The following is a 19,546-nucleotide window of genomic DNA, read 5'->3' on the forward strand; positions in this document are numbered from 1 at the left end:
TTCATAATATTTCAGCTTTCTGAAAATCAAAATAAAGATTGTTTTCTTCTTAATTCAATAATTCAGGAATTTTCTAAACATATGATAACTGAAAAGCAAATTGAAACAACAAAACTTATTAGATATTGGAAATATTGCTCATTTTTACTAGTTCAGATCAGTCTTGCTGATTGGCCTTACGGTAAAGATCAGAAGGAAAATTTCTGAAATGATCAATGACAATATCTGAGAAACTGTGTCTTCCATCATCACCAAAGATATTAATATTATCAAGATGCATCACTGGTAGTAAAATAAATAAGCCGGTCTAGTCCGGCCTTCCAATAAAAAGAGACAATCGTCAACCATTAAAAAATGACATATGGCGCTTTTCCATTGTAGTACCCCATGGTTTGGTTTGGGTCGGGTCAGCTTACTTTTGGGAGCTTTTCCACTAGGTTCAGTTCGTAGTACTCTATACCAAAACATGACGCAAAAAAACTGTAGATCACTGATTGGTCTGAGAGAATTGTCATTACCAGCTTTATTGCTATAATGTAAAGATTAGGTTTACCTTCATGCTAGCTTGCGCTGTCTCGACTAAACCTGTTGTCATCTGTGCTTTGCTGTAAGTTCCCAAACTCTCTTTTAGCGATGAAAAACATCCACAGGTTGTGATACACCATAACAGTTTTTTTATCAGACTTGCAGTTTGTGATGGCACATTCGCGATGCGCACATCCGCATATATGCTTAAATGCAACGTAAATGAGGCTCAGTGGAGCACGTAGACCGACGACACAGGTGTTTGTACAGAAACTGTCATGTGAGAAACGCGATGTGCAAACATTTATTTGTGGTGGCCAATTTAAATTTTGTGGCGGACTAAGAATTAAATGAATGTATGGGTATGTACAACGACGCTTTCACATGTATGATGTCACAGAAGTAGGCATCGCAAATATAACGACACGCCTATTATCCCTCCCACTACTACTAAGTGTTACTAAACTCGATGTAAAAGCTAATCAAGCCAAAGTGAGGTGAGCTGACCCAACCTGACCCAAACCAAATGGTGGGGTACTATGCAATTGAAAAGCGGCAATAGTCAGAGCCGATGGTGTAGTGGGCAGAGCTCCGACATATGGTGCATACGCACTTTCAGTGACCCAAGTTCGAATCCCGGCTCAAGGTCCTTTGACGATCTCGTACCCCTCTCTCCACCCTATACTTTCCTGTCCTCTCCTACCATACTGTCTATCTAATAAAGGCAAAAATGGCCCAAAAACATAACTTAAAAAAAGAATGACATCCTTTGGGGGAGGACTTTGTGCATGTGCAGTATCTGACAAGTTTTACCTTACAAATATTGCTAGACAGTAACACTTTAACTTCTTTAAAAAGACTTCGACATCACCCCATGTGCCCTGCTAACTGCACAAACTTACTTTGGATTGCCTAGAGTCTTTTCATTGCCTCTCCAGAATCTCTAATGTAAAATCCTTATTACATTATGGAAGATCTGACTTCCTGTAAGAGGGTTGTCACATGGGAATGAAGTTGCTGTGTAGTCAATTCAACAGGTGCAGGATCCTTGCCCAATTTCTTTGGTAATCCAAGTCATCCAATTTGAGTTAATTGTGGAAAATACAATTGTAGATGTCAGTATAATTAGACTAATCCTGCAGCAGTGAGTGATTTTACCTTGGTGAACAGCCAAGGACAAGATGCCTACACCTGTGAAATCCCAAACAGGAAGAGTACTTTCTGATCAAGGAGCTTAAAGAACAACAAATAACAACGGACAATACGAAGTGTTGTTTGTTATTGTAGGGCTCCTATGGAAAAGTCAAATAGATTAAACTCAAATTTAACAAGCAATTCCCATAAATTCAAATTTTTACACATAATGTTATGTAAGAACTACAGCTGCGATTAGCCCATGCAACTTAAATGCATAATGGCACATTAACATAGCGCAGATCAAAATTCAGGCACTGTGAGAGACGTTCCTTATAATAGGCTAATTGGACATTCATCAAGTAATGTCTGGGAAACAGCCCGAGTCTGTGAAGACCTCAGCGGGCAACAGCAGAGCCTGTGAAAACCCTGCTTTCTTCTTTACATTGGAAATTAGGCTTGAACTTCAGGCTCTCTTTTTGTTTCCATTGTCTTTTGTAGGTCAGGGTTGACCAAACAAGAATTACAATCAGTGCTAAGAAGGCTAAGGGGTCTAGCGAGTAGATACTGAGTCCAGTTGAGAGCGAGAGAAAGATTGTGTGAGAGAAGAAAGAAAGAGAAAAAGAAACCATGAGATGGGATTGAGAACTGTGAGACAAACAGAGTCAGGTTACCACGAGACGCTCAGATAAAAATACCTCCGCGGATGAACATGTAGACAGTTTTAATCTTTTCCTCTTTAAGCTGTGAGGGACGCAGAGGGGGTTACAATGGAAACCAGATGGTTTGGTAGAGATGCTGTGAATGTGTCTGGACAAATGTGTTTTGTGTGTGTGTGTGTGGATAGGCTGTCCCATGTCATGTGTCTGTCATCATTTAACTGTTTGTAAGTCTCTGTTTCCCAGACTGGTGTCTCTAAAAGGACATAATCCAACCATTGTTACATATGTTATGGGTAAAAGTCTGTGGTCATCAACCTAGCACTAGAAATTCAATTTCAGTTCACTTTGAAGAGTTACAAACAGGGCAGTAAACTATATTGAGGAATAATTTTCTCAATTTATGAATACATCTGGACATAAAATAACAACAGCTCCCACTGAAAACATATGAAGAGCTCAGATGCAGAAGCCCCAAAATCTCTGTCAAAAATGAGAATTTCGGCCTCAGAACATTCAGAAATACTAATTTGTTGGCAGAATCCACTAAATGCCATGACGACTGTTTTTAGCAAAGTCATTCAAGTGGATGCAAGCCGAATTGGAGGAACGACGGCGCACGAAACGAAAGTGAGTACCTGGACCTGAATATAACACGAATGGGGCCTTCACATGGATCTTCATTTTAACATTCTGTTTTTATCATCTGTAATGTTGATAGTTGCGTCTTGTCCAAAGAAGTGGATTATTTTTAAAAGTGGAGGTTTTTGCCCAAAAGCTTGCATGTACTTAAGAGGGTTTTGGGTTGAAGACAGTTAAAGTGACATTACCATTAAAGTGAAATTACTGAACCTAAACATAAAATTAGCAGTAAAATGCTAATTTTACAAGAAAACATGTCAGATGCACTTAGAGGATTTTGCATCTGAACTCCTCACATTTACTCACACACACGGACACACAATACATCAGAGAAATTTAAAAGTGGCTTTTAAAAACCTGGAGAGCAAAACAATTCTCCAGTTGACTGGAAACAGAATTACAAAATTATACTGTTTAATAACAAATAATTCACAATATTATAGACTTCATGTCACTACAGAAATCGGCCACAAAATTTCTGCTTAAAGTTAATGCTTAAACTGGAAGATTATAGTTTACAAGTAACCGATAGGAAAATGAGTCATATCTTGATATCAGATATAGTCCAAAAAGGGCCATCTGAGAAGCATAAAAGGAACGGGACAAACACTCAGATGGTGACTAATGTGGCCCGTATCCTGGAAAAATTTTATTTGAGGAAAGATTCTGCAGGTTCTGTCACAATTTCAATCCAGCATCCCAAACACAAACTTAGAACTCAATGTACAACTCACTCACTGGAAAATCCTGGAATATAGCTTAAAATTTAAACAGTGAAGGAAAAATACACATAACAATGCAATGTTTTTAAAAGCTATTGTAATATGAATATTCAGTCATCATTTACACTCATGTCTATCTTGACTTTCATTAAACACAAAAAATAAATAATAAAAACATTTTTTTGAAGAACAGACTGAAATTTTAGTTATGCTTGACTGAATCTTTGCCTCTAATGGGGCAATCATATAAGACTATAAGCATGCAAATATTTTTCGTATGCTGGGCAGGAGCGCTTCGTCCATCTTTGCTTTTCAGTAGAAAAAGGTTACCAATTTTTAACTGGTCACATGTCTTCACGTGATACCAATTCGCTGGTCAGAGTTCACCAAACTTAAACTTTGGTACACACAAAATGCTTGCGTTTCCGGTCTGCATCATTCGCATTTGTAATAATGAAAGTCAATGAAACGAGAAGTCTTGTGTGACCATGGCATCATCCATGTAAACCACTGTGACTGGAAAAATCTAATGACGACTAAATAATCAAAAATTTAAAGTTTTAGATGATTCTTGATAAAAACACTAATGCAGAGTTGTACAAATGTTTGTTTGCTTCTGTTTTTTCACTTCTTTCGCATTTTTCACATCATCAATCAGTAGGCCCAAAAAGGCTATTTTAATTACGTGAACTTTGTGAAGGTCCTGCAGATCAAACTGCATGTCAGACGGGGGCAACTTATGGCCGAAAGTTTCCATAGCAGCCCATTTAACAAAAAGCTTGTCATCCGTGCTTTAGGTTGCTAAACATGCAAGGCACGTTTTAAAGTGATGATAATACAGGGACATACTCAAATGTCATAGTATATGTCTTCATAAGGAGCAAATTTAACATTTGCCTCTATTGTGGAAACACTGATCAACTTTTAGTAAACTTTGGTGTGGTTTCCCGGACAGGGATTAATGCATCTTTAAGTTTTCTTCACTAAAAAACAATTTGCACTGACATATCTTAAAATATATCAGTGGCACTGTTTTGTCTCAAAATGCACACCAGTAATGTTTATTCTTAAGGCATTTTTGTAAAAACTGCCTCTAATATAAATATACTAATATAACTTAGGCTTGGCTTAATCTAAACCCTTTCTGGGAAACCACCCTTTTATAAACTAACAAAAACTACTGCAGTGTTCATCTAACTCAATTGATAGAGCATTGCAATAGCAACACAACCATAAAACCATAGAACCATAAAATGGCTAGCTTCAAAGTTGTATATTTTATGACTACATGCATTATATCTATCTAAACATTTACCGTTACACTACAGTAATGAATAGTGCACACCACCATACAGAAAATGATGATGTTTATGAAGCATTATATAAATACCTCAACCATATTCTGTACCTTATACTATACAAAACCCAGGCCTAATTTAGTGATTTGTCCTTGAAACTTTCAAAACCAAGTAAACAATCCCAACATCCCTTAAACTTCACTTAATTTACGTCTATAATTTGGCTATAACCACAATGTGCTTTTAAATGCTCTTGGGCGGCAAGGCTATTGACTGAGATCATTACCGAAAATTTAACTCGCCTCTCAATCAGGGAGTCTCTGCTAAAAAGTTCTGTCCCCCGAACCGTAAAGCGAGACCATTACCTTAGATTTATTACACATGTTTGAAAGTGCATTATAGCTGGATTTGCAGCAAGACCTAATGGCAATAAATGGGAGTGCTTTTATTGGGACCACACGTAGGGATTGTTGAGTTTAATCAAGACTCTTGGCATTATACAAGCCAGACACGCTGATTATAGCAAATCAGTGTCAATAGCCACACCGGCCCTGCACAATTTAATAAACCATTAGCTCACCCAACAGAAACCGTGCGCCCAAATGAGCATCTAGTCTGCGGCCAAATGTATGTATGAGTAAATGACTATGATTAAGACGTCTGGATTATGGCCTGTCAGAAAGCCACGGTTTACTTACAGGCTGCATGAGCATTTCTGAGCTTTGAAAATTAGCCATCTGATAATTGGAGATTGCTGCTTTTCGCAACTGCTGAAGCGAACCGTGAGCTATGTTGTGTACATTACCGCACCGCTAAATATCACCAACATCGACCACTGAGGTTCTCCGCAAACTAGCTAAATGACGGCTGTCACATGTAGGGGCCTTTTATGCTCGCCATTTATGTTTATGCCCATCACAGGAATAAACCTAATATTTATGAGCAGCTTCTTATGATGTTTAACACTAAGACCATTAAACTGCTGCAATCAGGAAGTCCTGTTTAAATTTGGATATAATAGAGGTGTAATTTAAAGAAAGGGTAAACACTTTTATCAGTTGAGAGAGGAGAGAGAGACTGTTCCTAAAATGGTTGCATGGAGCTTCTTCTTCTTTATTTAATGGTGGGTAGCACAAACATTAGGTGCATTATTGGCATTGGTGCTACTGCTAATGTTAGTTCTCCCCGAATGTTAATGAAGAAAAAGAAGCTCAGTAGATATGGGCCTTGGCCGTTACTGGAAGATCGTTATTATAGTTAACAAAATGTTTTTTTTTTTTACAAAAATTGAACCGATTACCCTAAGAAAGCATTTATTAACTTTCCTTTAGCCATGTGGATTATGTTTGTGAAGGACGGATGCACTTGTGTTTGTCTAAAAGATCGTAATTATGGCTTGAGGGTAGGGCTGTAACGATTAATCGTGCAAATGCGTGTTTTCTCAATGAATTAATTTTAATGAATTACGGTGAAATCCTGGCACATTCCAAAGCCAGGGGGCGCTCTCGTGCGTTTTAAATATCATATAGATAATTTATAGTTGTTTATGCGGGGGTGCGTGCATGCTTAGCAACGAAAGATGCTCTGGACAGAGCCCACGCGCTTTGAAGATAAGGAAAGCTGTGTGGTCTCGTTTTCCGTGTGGTTTCAGACGCAACACGTGAAGTAAATGCGAAACAACACACTGTATCGGCGCCTATTTGCGTTGTATTGTAGCACTTCCATCCGTGAAACAAGTGAGGATACTTTTTGGGGTTTTAATTTTTCCAGCCGCGCTGAAAACGTGTTCTGATGGTTTACTGGTAGTGCAGATTGTTACTTTTTCGCAACTTTAAGTGGCCAAGAGAGAACGCCAGTTTATCAATCCGAAGGCTGCAGCCTCCAGCGGTCGCAAATGTCTTCAAGCTTAGTTTATTTCAGTTAACTGAGTTACATTTGCAAGTCATAAGCATCCCTACGGTGACCACAGTATCATTTGGGCGAGGAGAAAAAACACAGACGTCCACAGGAGGCACTGGAAGCGTGTGTTGCACACAAACTTAAAATGCGTATCTTACAAATATGGAACTCTGTCATACTACTTCAGAAGTATCGATACTAATAAATGTAGGAACCATAACGTTTTTAATTTCCAACAATCGCGGTGCTTTTGAAGTATCGGTGCACCGTGCAACACTATAGACCGTTTCAGCAGTAAAAACATAAACAAGCGGCTGTCGCGGTCCGCACGTAACTTCCGGTAAACTCCACTAAGAATAAATAACAACAAAGTTCTTTAAACATAGTTTATTTATATAACAAGCAAAACAACAACACATAGATTACCTAGGAAACCATAACATTTGTTATTTTCTACGAGGCATTTGTTCAAGAGATCAGTTTAACAACTACTCAGACCATTAAAAAAACTAAACCGGAAGTAAGGTTCGGATCCAGACGTGTATCACGGGCGTCCGATGAAACCGTCTATAGCACTTAAGCATAAAAGTCAGATATTTTCATGATATGCCCTCTTTAAGGGGTATTTTCAGCCAAGGTATCTCTTTAAAAATGTTTATAAATCTTTGTATTTGACCCAACAATGTGTTTTGGGTTCATTCCTTTTTGACCCAATGCTGGGTCATAAAAATAAACCAAACTTTTTTGTGTGTGTAAGTTATGGAACAGAGCTAAAGATACAAGTGCAACAGAGACACAGGAAGCCAGACACTGCGCTGCTAACTCACTTATAATATCTCAAAGTCAACTGTGCACTTGCGACCAGACCTTAAACTCAATTTATTGGTATGATGAGTATATTAACGGTGTTCTTATACGCTGCCTCCACTGTTACGCAATCACTAATTGGAAGAACATCCACCCTGGACACCTTTTCCAAACCGGATCGGCTTCCAATTCACACAAGGAGAGTAAACGCGAATGCCAGGAACATTTTCCACAGCACCAGAGGCCTAAAACCTAATTATTCCTTAAAATTTGAATATAAAATCATGACATTTCTCAGAACCACGGCTTTAAAATACATTTCTAATTAATAGTATTGAAGTCAGTCGCATAACAATATCCGTTACCTAGCAGCCATTAGACCAACAACTACACACATTACACGTAACGGACCGTAATGAAGAAGGACAGTCAAAACACACAGGTCATTGTGAACGTAATGTCGAACCGTGGTAGCCAAACGCTCCTCTGTCATCTCATCTGGATACAGAAAAATACAAGTAATGGGTAATAAAATAAACCCAGACGTGGTGATCACATCTTGTGAGGGTTTATTTTGCAATAATGACCGTACATCATCCGGCTTATTACATGTCTACTTACCAAAAATAGGAAATAAAAGCACATAAATTATTGATTTGAGTCTAAATGATTTTATTATGTGGAAAAGAAACCGCAGAGTCATGAAGCTAGGAGAGCAACACTCATAGCTTAATTATTGAAAATATCTGACCTCCGAATGCCACCATCAACCAATCAGAATCCATTATTCCAAAGTGCTACAAATTTTACAAATGAGCCCGGACAAGTGCAGTAAAATAGTTCTCATTGCTTTGTGTCAACAACCCGGTTGACGTTTCACTCTGATGAGTCTGGAGCCCTGCTATGAATAGCCACAGCACAGTGGTTTTGAATTCGTTCCTTTCATCAAGCCAGAGATGAAGGTCCCGAACGTGTGATCAAAAGCAGAGCCAGACGCTAGGAAGTTATCGTACAAACTGCACATGGGCGATGTTTACGGTAAGTCCACGCATATCTGTGCCACGCTGTCATAAACAAGTAAACCAAGAAACACTAAGCAGCTGTCGTTTTGGGTCATCCGCTTAGCGAGAGAGAAACACAGGTCCCACCTCTGACCCACATAGGGTCTCAATCACACAAACACACAGCTGGTCAGAAAAGTGATCCCATCATTGCTACAAGGAATGCGGTCTTGTTAAGAACCGGTCCTGAAGATAGAAAAGCAGCAAAATATTTGAACAAACACTTGACGATCTGCAGAGACCCGAAGCAACATCTGCAGAGCATAGTGGCTCTCTTATCAAGGTCTTCTTTCCATAAGGGCATAAATCACAGATAAACTGGCTATGGTACATTGATTTTACAGAGACAAACAGCACAGTCACTTGAAGTATGTTATCAAGAAATAAATCAGTGGTATGTTTTGATGGAGACGTCCAAAGCTGCTGTTTGGGGAAGCTTCTCGGAAGAGTTTGTTACAAGAGGCATTCGTGCTAAGCTACTGCCCCCTCTTTTACGGCTCGGGAGACGGGCTTCCAACAAAAGGGAAAATTATTTGTAGGTAAATAAGGGTAGTTGTCTGAGCAAGTCTGTTATATCTCGACAACAGTTTCTGCATCGGCAAACCCCAGCAAAAGTGTTTTCGCAGAGAGGGGTAACTTCTTTCCTGGGTCAATTTTGTCCCTGGTACCCTTAAATAACACTTTGCGAGTAAAGTACAAATTAAAACCTGACAGTTCGAAAGCTAATGGCTTTTGCAGGCTCATGGTTAAATTTGCCCCTGCAGTCTGGAGAAGGAAAACAGTACGAGCCATGTGTGCTTGGCCGCAGCGCAGCACACCACTAAGTTTATGCTGCTCGCTGCAGACAGACACTTGTCTTAAAAACTGACTACAAGTTCCTGTAGACAACGGCAGTGAATCACCGTAGTCTCGCGTAGCCAGACGTTTGGCACGAAGTCTGGTCCACATCGCAGCTTTTTCCTGCCAAGAACTGCCTAGTTGAATAGGAAGAAGCCGTGTGACTGACACGTAAAGCAGCCAATCACAGTTTACTCTTGTTTGGGGACGAAGCACGGTGATAAAATCTATACGACCTGACTTAAATTGCATATCTGAGAAGCCATTTTTATGTACATGTGCATTAGTCAATGAACAGCTGGTAGGCATGCAGTCTACAATAAATCTATATGCGAACTTGCACTTCCAGGAAACGACAGTATTAGGTTTGAGATGGGATTTGAGGGTGCTGTCTGTTATACTTAATCTTGCGTGACACAGATAACCACTGCTGCCATGCTTTCACACAATGACACAGATGTTAATCTGGGATAAGGCTTACGGAGGTAATGAAGCCTGATTCTGTCAACAGGGCTTAAGGACATGAGCTAAACAATGACTGCTTGGAAATATACAGTAACTTTACATACTAATGTAAGCCATTTAACTGCTTATGTGTGATCAAGTCTGTGAAAACCAAGCTCAAGTCATATTTGTGATTTACTGCTTTTGACATAAAATCATCCAAGATAATGTAAAGAATGTTTTTTTTTTTAATATAACCTTGATATATTTAATACTGACTGAATAAGGTCATGACAATGATTGAAAACAGTGGGAATTCAACTAGAGGTGCACCGATAAATTGGCCAATGATGCTTCTCAATGAATTACGGTGAAATGCAGCTACATCCAAATGCCAGAGGGCGCTCTTGTGCAAAAACTCAATATGCACTGCAGAAGAAGAACCATTACACATGCCGCTCCAGGAAATGGCTTAAGCATATATTTATATTGCTGTTTTTCATACTTTTCTAGGTATTTTCATGTTAATAAAGAATATGGATAATAATTAGGGCTGGGTATCGATTCAGATGTTCCAGATCAATTCGATATCGATTCACAAGCTATCAGAACGATTCGATTTCGATTCTCGCACCGGTTTTCGATTCCGATTCTCGACTCAATTTTTATACCCGGTTCTCGATTCAACTCAATGAATATAGATTATATAGAATGTTATATTATATTGTAATATATTACATATTGTAATATATTACAATATAGACTGCGGATATAAGCGGATTTAAAAGAGGAACTATATTGTATGGCGGAATAGCACTTTTGGGAGTGCTTCAACTCGCCTGAAAAATCCGCTCCCCTTTTCCCTCTCATAATGGGAGAGGGAGAGTGTTACTGCGCCGAGTCGAAGTACTCTCAAAAGTGCTGTTACGCCATACAATATAGTTCCTCTTTTAAATCCTCTTAGAAAAGCGCTACGTTTTATTTTGTACCACCAAACTTGCTTGTATAACTACTCGTCTTAAATAGGAAAAACTTTGATGTGTTTGGTCACTTCTAACTTTATCTCTGTTTGGTACCATTGAATGAATGGGGCTAAGCTAAATGCTATCGAAGTGTAGCAGCGCGCCCCAGCGCTTACGTGCACGCACTAAGATGATAGAGGGATGTATCAACTCTTCTTAGTTAAGGTAATAACATATTTTAATATTGAAAATGAGTAGACTATTCCTTTAATCTTACATTCAATGTTTGCGGAATATAAAATTGAAAAAAAAAAACGATTTGTGGCCTGTGAGAATCGATTTTGAATCAACCACCGATAAAAAAAAAAGATTAATCGAAAAATGCCCAGCCCTAATAATGATTATGTTTGACGAGTGTTGCTTTACAAATGCATGTTATAAACGACTTCAACTAAAAATGGGGATTGAAAATAATGGGAGAGGGTGTTTTTATTGTAGGGTGGTTGTGTTTACACACTGCCAACACACATTTATCTCCAAACACCTTGTAAAAGTGCATTTTGTATAATAGGTGCTCTTTAATTTTCCTAATCACTTAATTAGATTATGATACTTAAAGCTGATTTCACAGACAGGATCACATATAATTTATTTACTATATATTTCACATGTAACTGCTATTAGGCTTCCCATATAACAAATTAATTAACCACAACAACCACAGTTTGTGAAAAATGCACCCTTGCACATTTGTGTAATTGTTAGTAGAAATGTTATCCCGATGATAAATTAAGATGACCTTTTTAGTAACAATAAAACTTGATTTTTTATTGTTTTAAAGCAAACATGCCTGACACAAGACGTGTGTTGGCGTGTGTCTAAACCACTTCTCTGGCATTCACATAAAGTTGCTGAACGAGCTATTTTGTATTGATTGAGAAATCAAGCATGGAACATCAAACAAGATCATAAACCTTGGAGGGCCCATTAGCAACAGAAAAACTTTACCACACAGTTAAACTCCAGCAAGACCCTCAGTATAATTCACACATCCGTCAGTTCAACAAGAAACAAATGGGAAAATAATTCCCAAACTATTTAATACAACCTGAAACTCCTGACCGAGCCAGAACAATACTCACTTTTTTTAATGTTAAAACAGCATTTCGTTACTCACCTATGCAGGCATGAACTCTGACAGACAGCTGCGTTCTTAGGACAATACTGTGTTTCTTTCCCCTCCTGAGGAGCAAACAAACAACATTATGCAGACCACTGTAAAGACAATACAAAATACTATGGTGACAATACAGAATATTTTTTTAATTGCTTAAATCAGAGCAGAATCAGAGATGAGGTGAAGAGAAATTTTTGTAAGGTATAATGATCAATAGATATGACCTGCTGTCTACAGTGCAGGAGCTCAAAATCGTCCCTTTGAACTTGAAGGGGTAGTTCAACCAAAAATGCAAATCTGTCATCATTTTGTCGCCCTCATGTTGTTCTAAACCTGTATGAGTTTCTTTATGCTGTTGAACACAAAAGAAGATATTTTGATTATAGATGGTAAGCACACCGTTGACGGTACTACCCACTGACTTCCATAGTATTTGTTTTCCTACTATGGAAGTCAATGGGGACTGTTAACTGTGTGCTTACCAGCATCATTTCTCAAAATATCTTCTTTTGTGTTCAACAGAACTCATACAGGTTAAAAACAACATACAGGTGGGTAAATATAACAGATAACAAACAGAAGTAAGATCTTCGTGGACATGGTCCAATAGCAATACCTTATTTTTTTTAAACTGGGATGCTTTTTTAAATACTTAGGAGTTGTAAATGAAATCGATTATTACAATTTTGTGTATCATGGTTTATTTTGATAAAGTACCATAACAGTACTAAAATTATCACTATACATTCTCAAAATAAATGGTACAAAAGTGTTGACTGGGGCGGTACCCATTCAAAAAGTACACTAAGGGTGTTTTCACATATACACTGTTTAGGTCGGCCTAAATGACGTGTCGCTCCGAGTACGGTGCGTTTGGGTCAGTGTGAACACAACAGCCGCACTCGGGTGCGCACTAAACGACCGCTCCGAGGCCGCTCTAAACAGGTGGTCTCGGAGCGGCTGTTGCCGAACTCTGGGGCGACCCACCTGTGGTGTGAACACTGCTGGACCTTGGGCCGAACCAAATACAGGAAGTTCTCCACATGTTTGAGCCACTGGGCTTTCGTTGTGACGTGAGCCGGGTATTATATTGTGGGTTAACAACAAACAAGCCAATCCTGGTCCGTTGCATAGAGATTCGCTGTCTCCTTTACGTTTGAGCTGATGATTTTATAAATGCATAGCTGTCCTCCACACACAAATAGTGACATTACGGGCTTTTTAGCAAACGGCTCCGTGAGAAAGGCTTTAATAGAACAGCTACGCAATTTCGCATTAAAGCAAAGAAACTTCGCAAAGACGTGCATCGTTTATCTCCACATCTTGATAGCTGCGCTCTCTCTGTCAAGCTGGTTGTCGTGGAAACGTGGGGGTGGTCATGAGATGGTAAGAGCTGTCAGAGACCAATGACAGCGCTGACCGTTGTCACATGGTGTACGGTGCCGCATGTCGAGTAAAGTAAAAAATATATATATGTGAACACGGACCGCACTAACTGAAAAATGATACAATGTATTTTGGTGCGCTCCGAGGCCGCACCACGGTGCGCACCAACATATGTGAAAACAACCTTATTATGCATAAAACAGTACATATTAGTTCATCAAATGTACATATTAGTACCAAATGTATACATATCTGTGCCTAAATTGTACATATTAGTAACTTTTTAAAAGTTACTGTCCCAGTGACAACTTTTGTACCTTTCCTGATATCCACATTGAAGGTATGTGGCTTTATTAAAGGCGGGGTGCATGATTTTTGAAAAACGCTTTGGAAAAGGGAGTCGGGCCGAGTACCAAAACACACTTGTAGCCAATCAGCAGTAAGGGGCATTACTAATATGTGTATGTGTGGGGCAGGACTATCAAAAGAAGGTCTAGATTCTATTGGGGTAGAGGGCGTGTTTGCTTAGGTGATTTCAAATGTCAACATTGGCTTTCACAGATCGTGCACCCCGCCTTTAAGTGAAAAAGTCATTCAAAGACACATCATACAAAATTCATGGCAGTTGTTGCCTTTGAAGTTTACATCCCGACCACTAGATAGCATTCTTATTATCTCCAAACTTATCTCTGGGCAGGCCACAGTTTGTTTGTTTGTTGTTGTTGTTTTTTTTCCTAAAGTTTGCATATGGTGGTGTGTTCTCAATGACAGCTTTCTTAAAATGAAATCCTATTACATTCCTAAAAATAGGAAACTTTTTAGAGTATTGCAACATTTTGCATCGCAACCCCTGTATTGTGATACATATTGGTACTGTATCGCAAAATTCTTAAAGATACACAGCACTAGATTTTTGACAGAACTTTAAAATTGTAAAGTAAAACTGTTTACACAGTGAGCCTGGTGCTTTGCATCACGTCTGCTCTTATATTTAGGTCAGGTGAGTTAAGCTGCTAGTCTAAAGAGACCTGAGCCATATGCGGCACTGAGCCGCAACAGACGGTGCAGACCAGCTGACTTCCTGCTCGGGGAGGAATTCGATAGACTGAGAGTGGAGAGGAGAGGGCTATTGTGGGGAAAGGGTGAAAATGGGGTGGAAGCAGGACAGCTTCTGGCAGTCCTCTCTGACCCCTGGACCTGAAGTAGTGGTGGAAATGGCATATAGGTCATGCCATTTATATATAAAAAGTGAAAGACGAGTATGGGCACAGATCCAGCCCACGCTCATCCTTAGATTATCTGATGAACAGAGGAACTATCTGTCTGGGTGAATAACTCGAAATAAACACATACAGACGATTTCTTTTTCCGCCAGTGGGTGCTCGGCACAACGTCACGCAACGCTTAGGTTGCTTAGCAACGGCAAATGCTATGGGAGTGCCCAAGCGCTTTGGAAAGAAGGAGGAAGTCGCATTTTCCACACGGTTTTAGATGCGAAATGTGAGGTGCCCCTTATTCAGCTTATTCTACTTGCGAGATCGTCCAATCAGAGAGGCTCAAGAGTTTCAAGCGTTTTTGATTAAATTAATTGAGCGTAGCTGTTAGTAAATCTAGCCCAAAGTGTACTTTGTACTATGGATAAAGGTGACTGCTAAATGCATAAATGTAATGTAATAATAAATATACTTCACTAAAATCCATATGTTGTGCAAGCATCAACAAATCCCTCATACTGTCTGATTAACAAAGATTGTTTTCCATTCACAAAAATACAGGATAAAAAATGTTTTGGAATGATAAAGGTTTATATCAAGATTTTCGATTAACCACAACCTTGCACCACATTGACTCTAAAATAGGACCCGTGTGGGTCGAAGCCATTTACCAGAAATAACAGACAAGAAGCAACACAGTAAAGAGAAGCAGACTAAACAGAAACTCATAACGATGGCAGATAAAACAGATAGAAGTGATTTCCAGATTTACATCACCAGCCAATATAGTCTGAGATACTGCAGGTACGTTTCCTGAAAGCAGGACGGGACCCTGTTAAACACTGAGACCTGTAAACAAACGCTGCTTTGTGTAAGTTACACAAAGAAAGTTTGATGAGCTGCCTGGCAGCGTGCCACACACGAGGGCATCGCTGTTAGCAACCAACAACCTCATCAAAATGCCCTCCCTATATACACTACAGCACGCTTTATAGACACATACAGCATGACATTCCTAAAGGAACGGGACAACAAAAAGCAACCTAATGCCTCTGTCACTGAAGCTAATGAGTAACTGGATCTATTTCAGTATGAACTCGCACTTTTGCCCGCTAGTAACATTAGCCCAGCTAACAACCACAACCTTACTTTTCACTACAGCACCGTACATACCCATTATCAAATTAAAAAACCAAACCTAAGTATATGCATGAGATACTCCGAGGCAATGCGTGTTATTTGAGCTATACTGAGACCGAAGCAGGAGAACTTCGACTGAATCTGAATGTAGCTGTATGTCTTGGCTTAATGTCTTGGCTAAAAACTGTGAGAATTTCTGCATGTGGGCGATTGCCAAGAGACTGCACGTCTGTGGACGGTCTATCACACACGGCACAGATGACATACTGTATCATTCTGCATCCCTGTCTACACCATCTCCCAGAATGCATCTCGGCTGGAGAGAAGGTCTTCAGCTTCATGACTCAGTTTTTTCCACAGCTCAAGCTCCAATGATGAGACTTACTCAGACGAACGTGCACAGCTTTGTGAAACAGAATAGCCCCTGTAAACTGAGATCTGTTTGGGGCAGAAAGGAGAAAGTGTTTCCAGCATCAGCCACATAACACCAGCCAGAGATAGACAGTTGAAATGAGCAAATTCAAGTATTTCTGTTATAAATATATACAAATATTTACTTGAGAAACAAAACTGCATATTGCATATTATTTTATATTTTATTTTAAAGCTTAAAGCAACACAATGTAGTTTTTTTTACCTTTAAATAATGTCTCTAAAATTATTTCAGTAATAGAACAACTTTTAACTGGACAAATTGTAGTGTTGCTGCAACCTGAGCAGCCTCCTAGCTGCTACAAGCACACTCTGAAAGTGGCGGTGGAGGGTAGGAAACACAGCCCCGCCCCTCCCCCTGCCTGCAGAAGAGTGTCTGATACCAGGCACTGTTGCGCTTTTCAACCACATGGGGGAGCTGTAAGTCATTTTTACATGGAAACTACATAGTGTTGCTTTAAATGATAGATCTAATAAAATTGAGTGAGGTTTATGTTAAAAAACGTCTCGGGTTACTTATGTAATCTCTGTTCCCTGAGAGTGGAAAGAGACGATGCGTCTTATTTGCCATACTTCCGGCCTTCCCGCTTCGACATATGGCAGATAAAGTGGGTGTTCCTTTTCGTCCTTTTTATGCTCTCTGGCTTCTGCCTATGACATCACGCCCAACCATTGGTCGAATGTGATATACATGCTCAGACGCCGTCACACTGTAGGTGTTCCCAAAGTGTCAGCTCTCTGACGCAGCGTGAAGTTCCCTTGAAAGGGAACTATTTTATGACACTTATATGGTGCTTCTTTCAAGCTTGATACGTCACGTCATTATAGAGCAGATACTGCATGTGAGGATTCCTAAAAAATCCCTTTGTTCTCCTGTATAGCTCAGTGCTTAGTAGAGCAATGCATTAGCAGTGCAAAAGGTCATGGATTCGAACCCACATATACTGATAAAAAATTTATGCATGTTTTAATGCACTGTAAATCGATTTGAATTAAAGGGGACATTTCACAAGACTTTTTAAATATTTAGTGTCCCCAGAGTATGTATGTGAAGTTGTAGCTCAAAATACCATAAAGATAATTTATTATATCATGTTAAAATGAGCACTTTGTAGGTGTGAGCAAAATTTGTCTGTTTTTGGGTGTGTCCTTTAAATGCAAATGAGCTGATATCTGCACTAAATGGCAGTGCCGTGGTTGGATAGTGCAGATTAAGGGGCGGTAATATTATAAGATGATCCCCTTCTGACATCACAAGGGGAGCTAGAAAATGGATTACCAAAACTAAGTTACTATGTTGGTCTTTTTCACATTTTCTAGGTTGATAAAAGCACTGGGGACCCAATTATAGCACTAAAACATCGAAAAAGTCAGATTTTCATGATATGTTTACTTTAAAGCATCTGCTAAATGTAAAAATTCTTGAAATAACACCATACTGTATAGGTTTTGAGCAACATGAGGTTGAAAAAATTACGACAGATTTTTCTTTTTTGGCTGAAATGAAAAATCACCAAAACTAAAGTCTCTCAGAAAAACAGATGCACGGCACATAACAGCTCTGGTGAATGAATAAACAATCTTAACCACTATGAGTTAATCATCACTGTACAACCTACACTAGATGAACCACAGCTCCCAAACAAACCGCTACACCATCATAACAAATACAACGTCTACAGGGAGAGAACGGAGATTTGAAGCAGCTTCACTCCCCTGAGATGAGCAGGCTTTTCTTTATTTACTCCCAAATGCCCCATAAACCCTTTCTGGCCTGATCCTGGCCCCATGCAGCCCCTCTTGGGTCTGGAGTCCTGCCAGGCACACTCACTCCAACTTTAGTTGACTGCTTACTTCAAGCCTTTTTTTAAGAAATATCACACTGTGAAGTCCCATAAAGATGCCCGGGTAGCGAACAACTGGAAAGGAGAGAGTGAGAATTGAGCACAGAGAGGACCTGAGACATGTGCCCTGCATACTTGGACCCTGTTCAAAACCAACCATTTCCTATACTGTAATTAATGGCAGACAACAGGGAGTCCTGGAACAGTGATGACTCTGCAAATAAACTAGAAAGAGAAGTTTCATGTTGGACGTAGATGTGCCTGTATTTATTATGCGCTACACCCGCTAAATCACGTAACACTTCGAAATACAGTGAAAGTATTCGACAAAACCTATCAGCCAAACTGTTTGGATTTTGCTGAACGCTCTGTAACTCAACAAGTCAAGATTTACAACACTAACTCATGGGCTGTTTGGTATAAATGATGCATGCATGCCCTGGTGTGCCCTGGCGGACTGCATTAGAGCGAGAATGTACACAAAACCAACATGGATGACAAGCCCGGTTGAGGAGGAAAACTTCTGAATTAAAGCAACACTATGTAGTTTTTTTACCTTTAAATAATGTCTCTAAAATTATTTCAGTGATAAAACAACTTTTAACTGGACAAATTGTATTGTTGCTGCAACCTGAGCAGCCGCCTAGCTGCTACAAGCACACTCTGAAAGTTGCGGTGGAGGGTAGGAAACACAGCCCCGCCCCTCCCCCTGCCTGCAGAAGAGTGTCTGATACCAGGCACTGTTGCGCTTTTCAACCACATGGGGGAGCTGTAAGTCATTTTTACATGGAAACTACATAGTGTTGCTTTAAGCATTACAAAAATTCTTTGCTGCCTTACATATTTTGGTCATTTCAACTTAATATCATTTACCTTGACAAAAGATGACAATGTTTGACAATATTTCAACTTTATGATAATATTCATTTTTGAGGCAACAAATTATTTTTTTACAGAGTTGCCAGAAATTTGACATACAGAGCATATGATGTAGTCTGTATCGTCCCTGCAAACACATACTGTGCATTCAAAAACATACTTTTACATTTGATTCACTTATACTGTAAGTATAATGTATGCAGAAGAAAAAGACACCTGTGCATTTTTTCATAAGGGTCTCCAAACACAAAGTGCACAGAGACACAGTCGCACACCAACTCAGTGTTTCCACGCTTTCGTCCACAGATCCTCTGACTGCCATTTACTTCAGCAAAAAGGGAAAAATCCAGCGGTCCAGCTGAGCAGCCTCCTACCCTTCTATCCATGTAATCCGCACAAATATTTGAAACGTTCCCATTAAAGGAACTAGGCGTCTCTCCAGGGCCAGAGGCTAACCGAACCCGACGACAGCTCCTCTGGCCCA

General features: G+C 39.5%; 1 protein-coding gene across 3 annotated transcripts in view; it reads right to left on the reverse strand.

Moving 5' to 3' along the window:
- The window catches only part of fhod3b (formin homology 2 domain containing 3b), a 168,849-nt gene that overhangs the window by 129,426 nt on the left and 19,877 nt on the right, over window positions 1-19,546 (reverse strand). For all 3 annotated transcript variants that reach the window (XM_065246000.2, XM_065245999.2, XM_065245998.2), the window contains exon 3: window positions 12,168-12,232. In XM_065246000.2, the coding sequence (XP_065102072.2) occupies window positions 12,168-12,232 (65 nt within the window). The remainder of the gene's footprint in view (window positions 1-12,167; window positions 12,233-19,546) is intronic.

This window comes from Paramisgurnus dabryanus, chromosome 13, assembly GCF_030506205.2.
Source record: "Paramisgurnus dabryanus chromosome 13, PD_genome_1.1, whole genome shotgun sequence".
NCBI lineage: Eukaryota > Metazoa > Chordata > Actinopteri > Cypriniformes > Cobitidae > Paramisgurnus > Paramisgurnus dabryanus.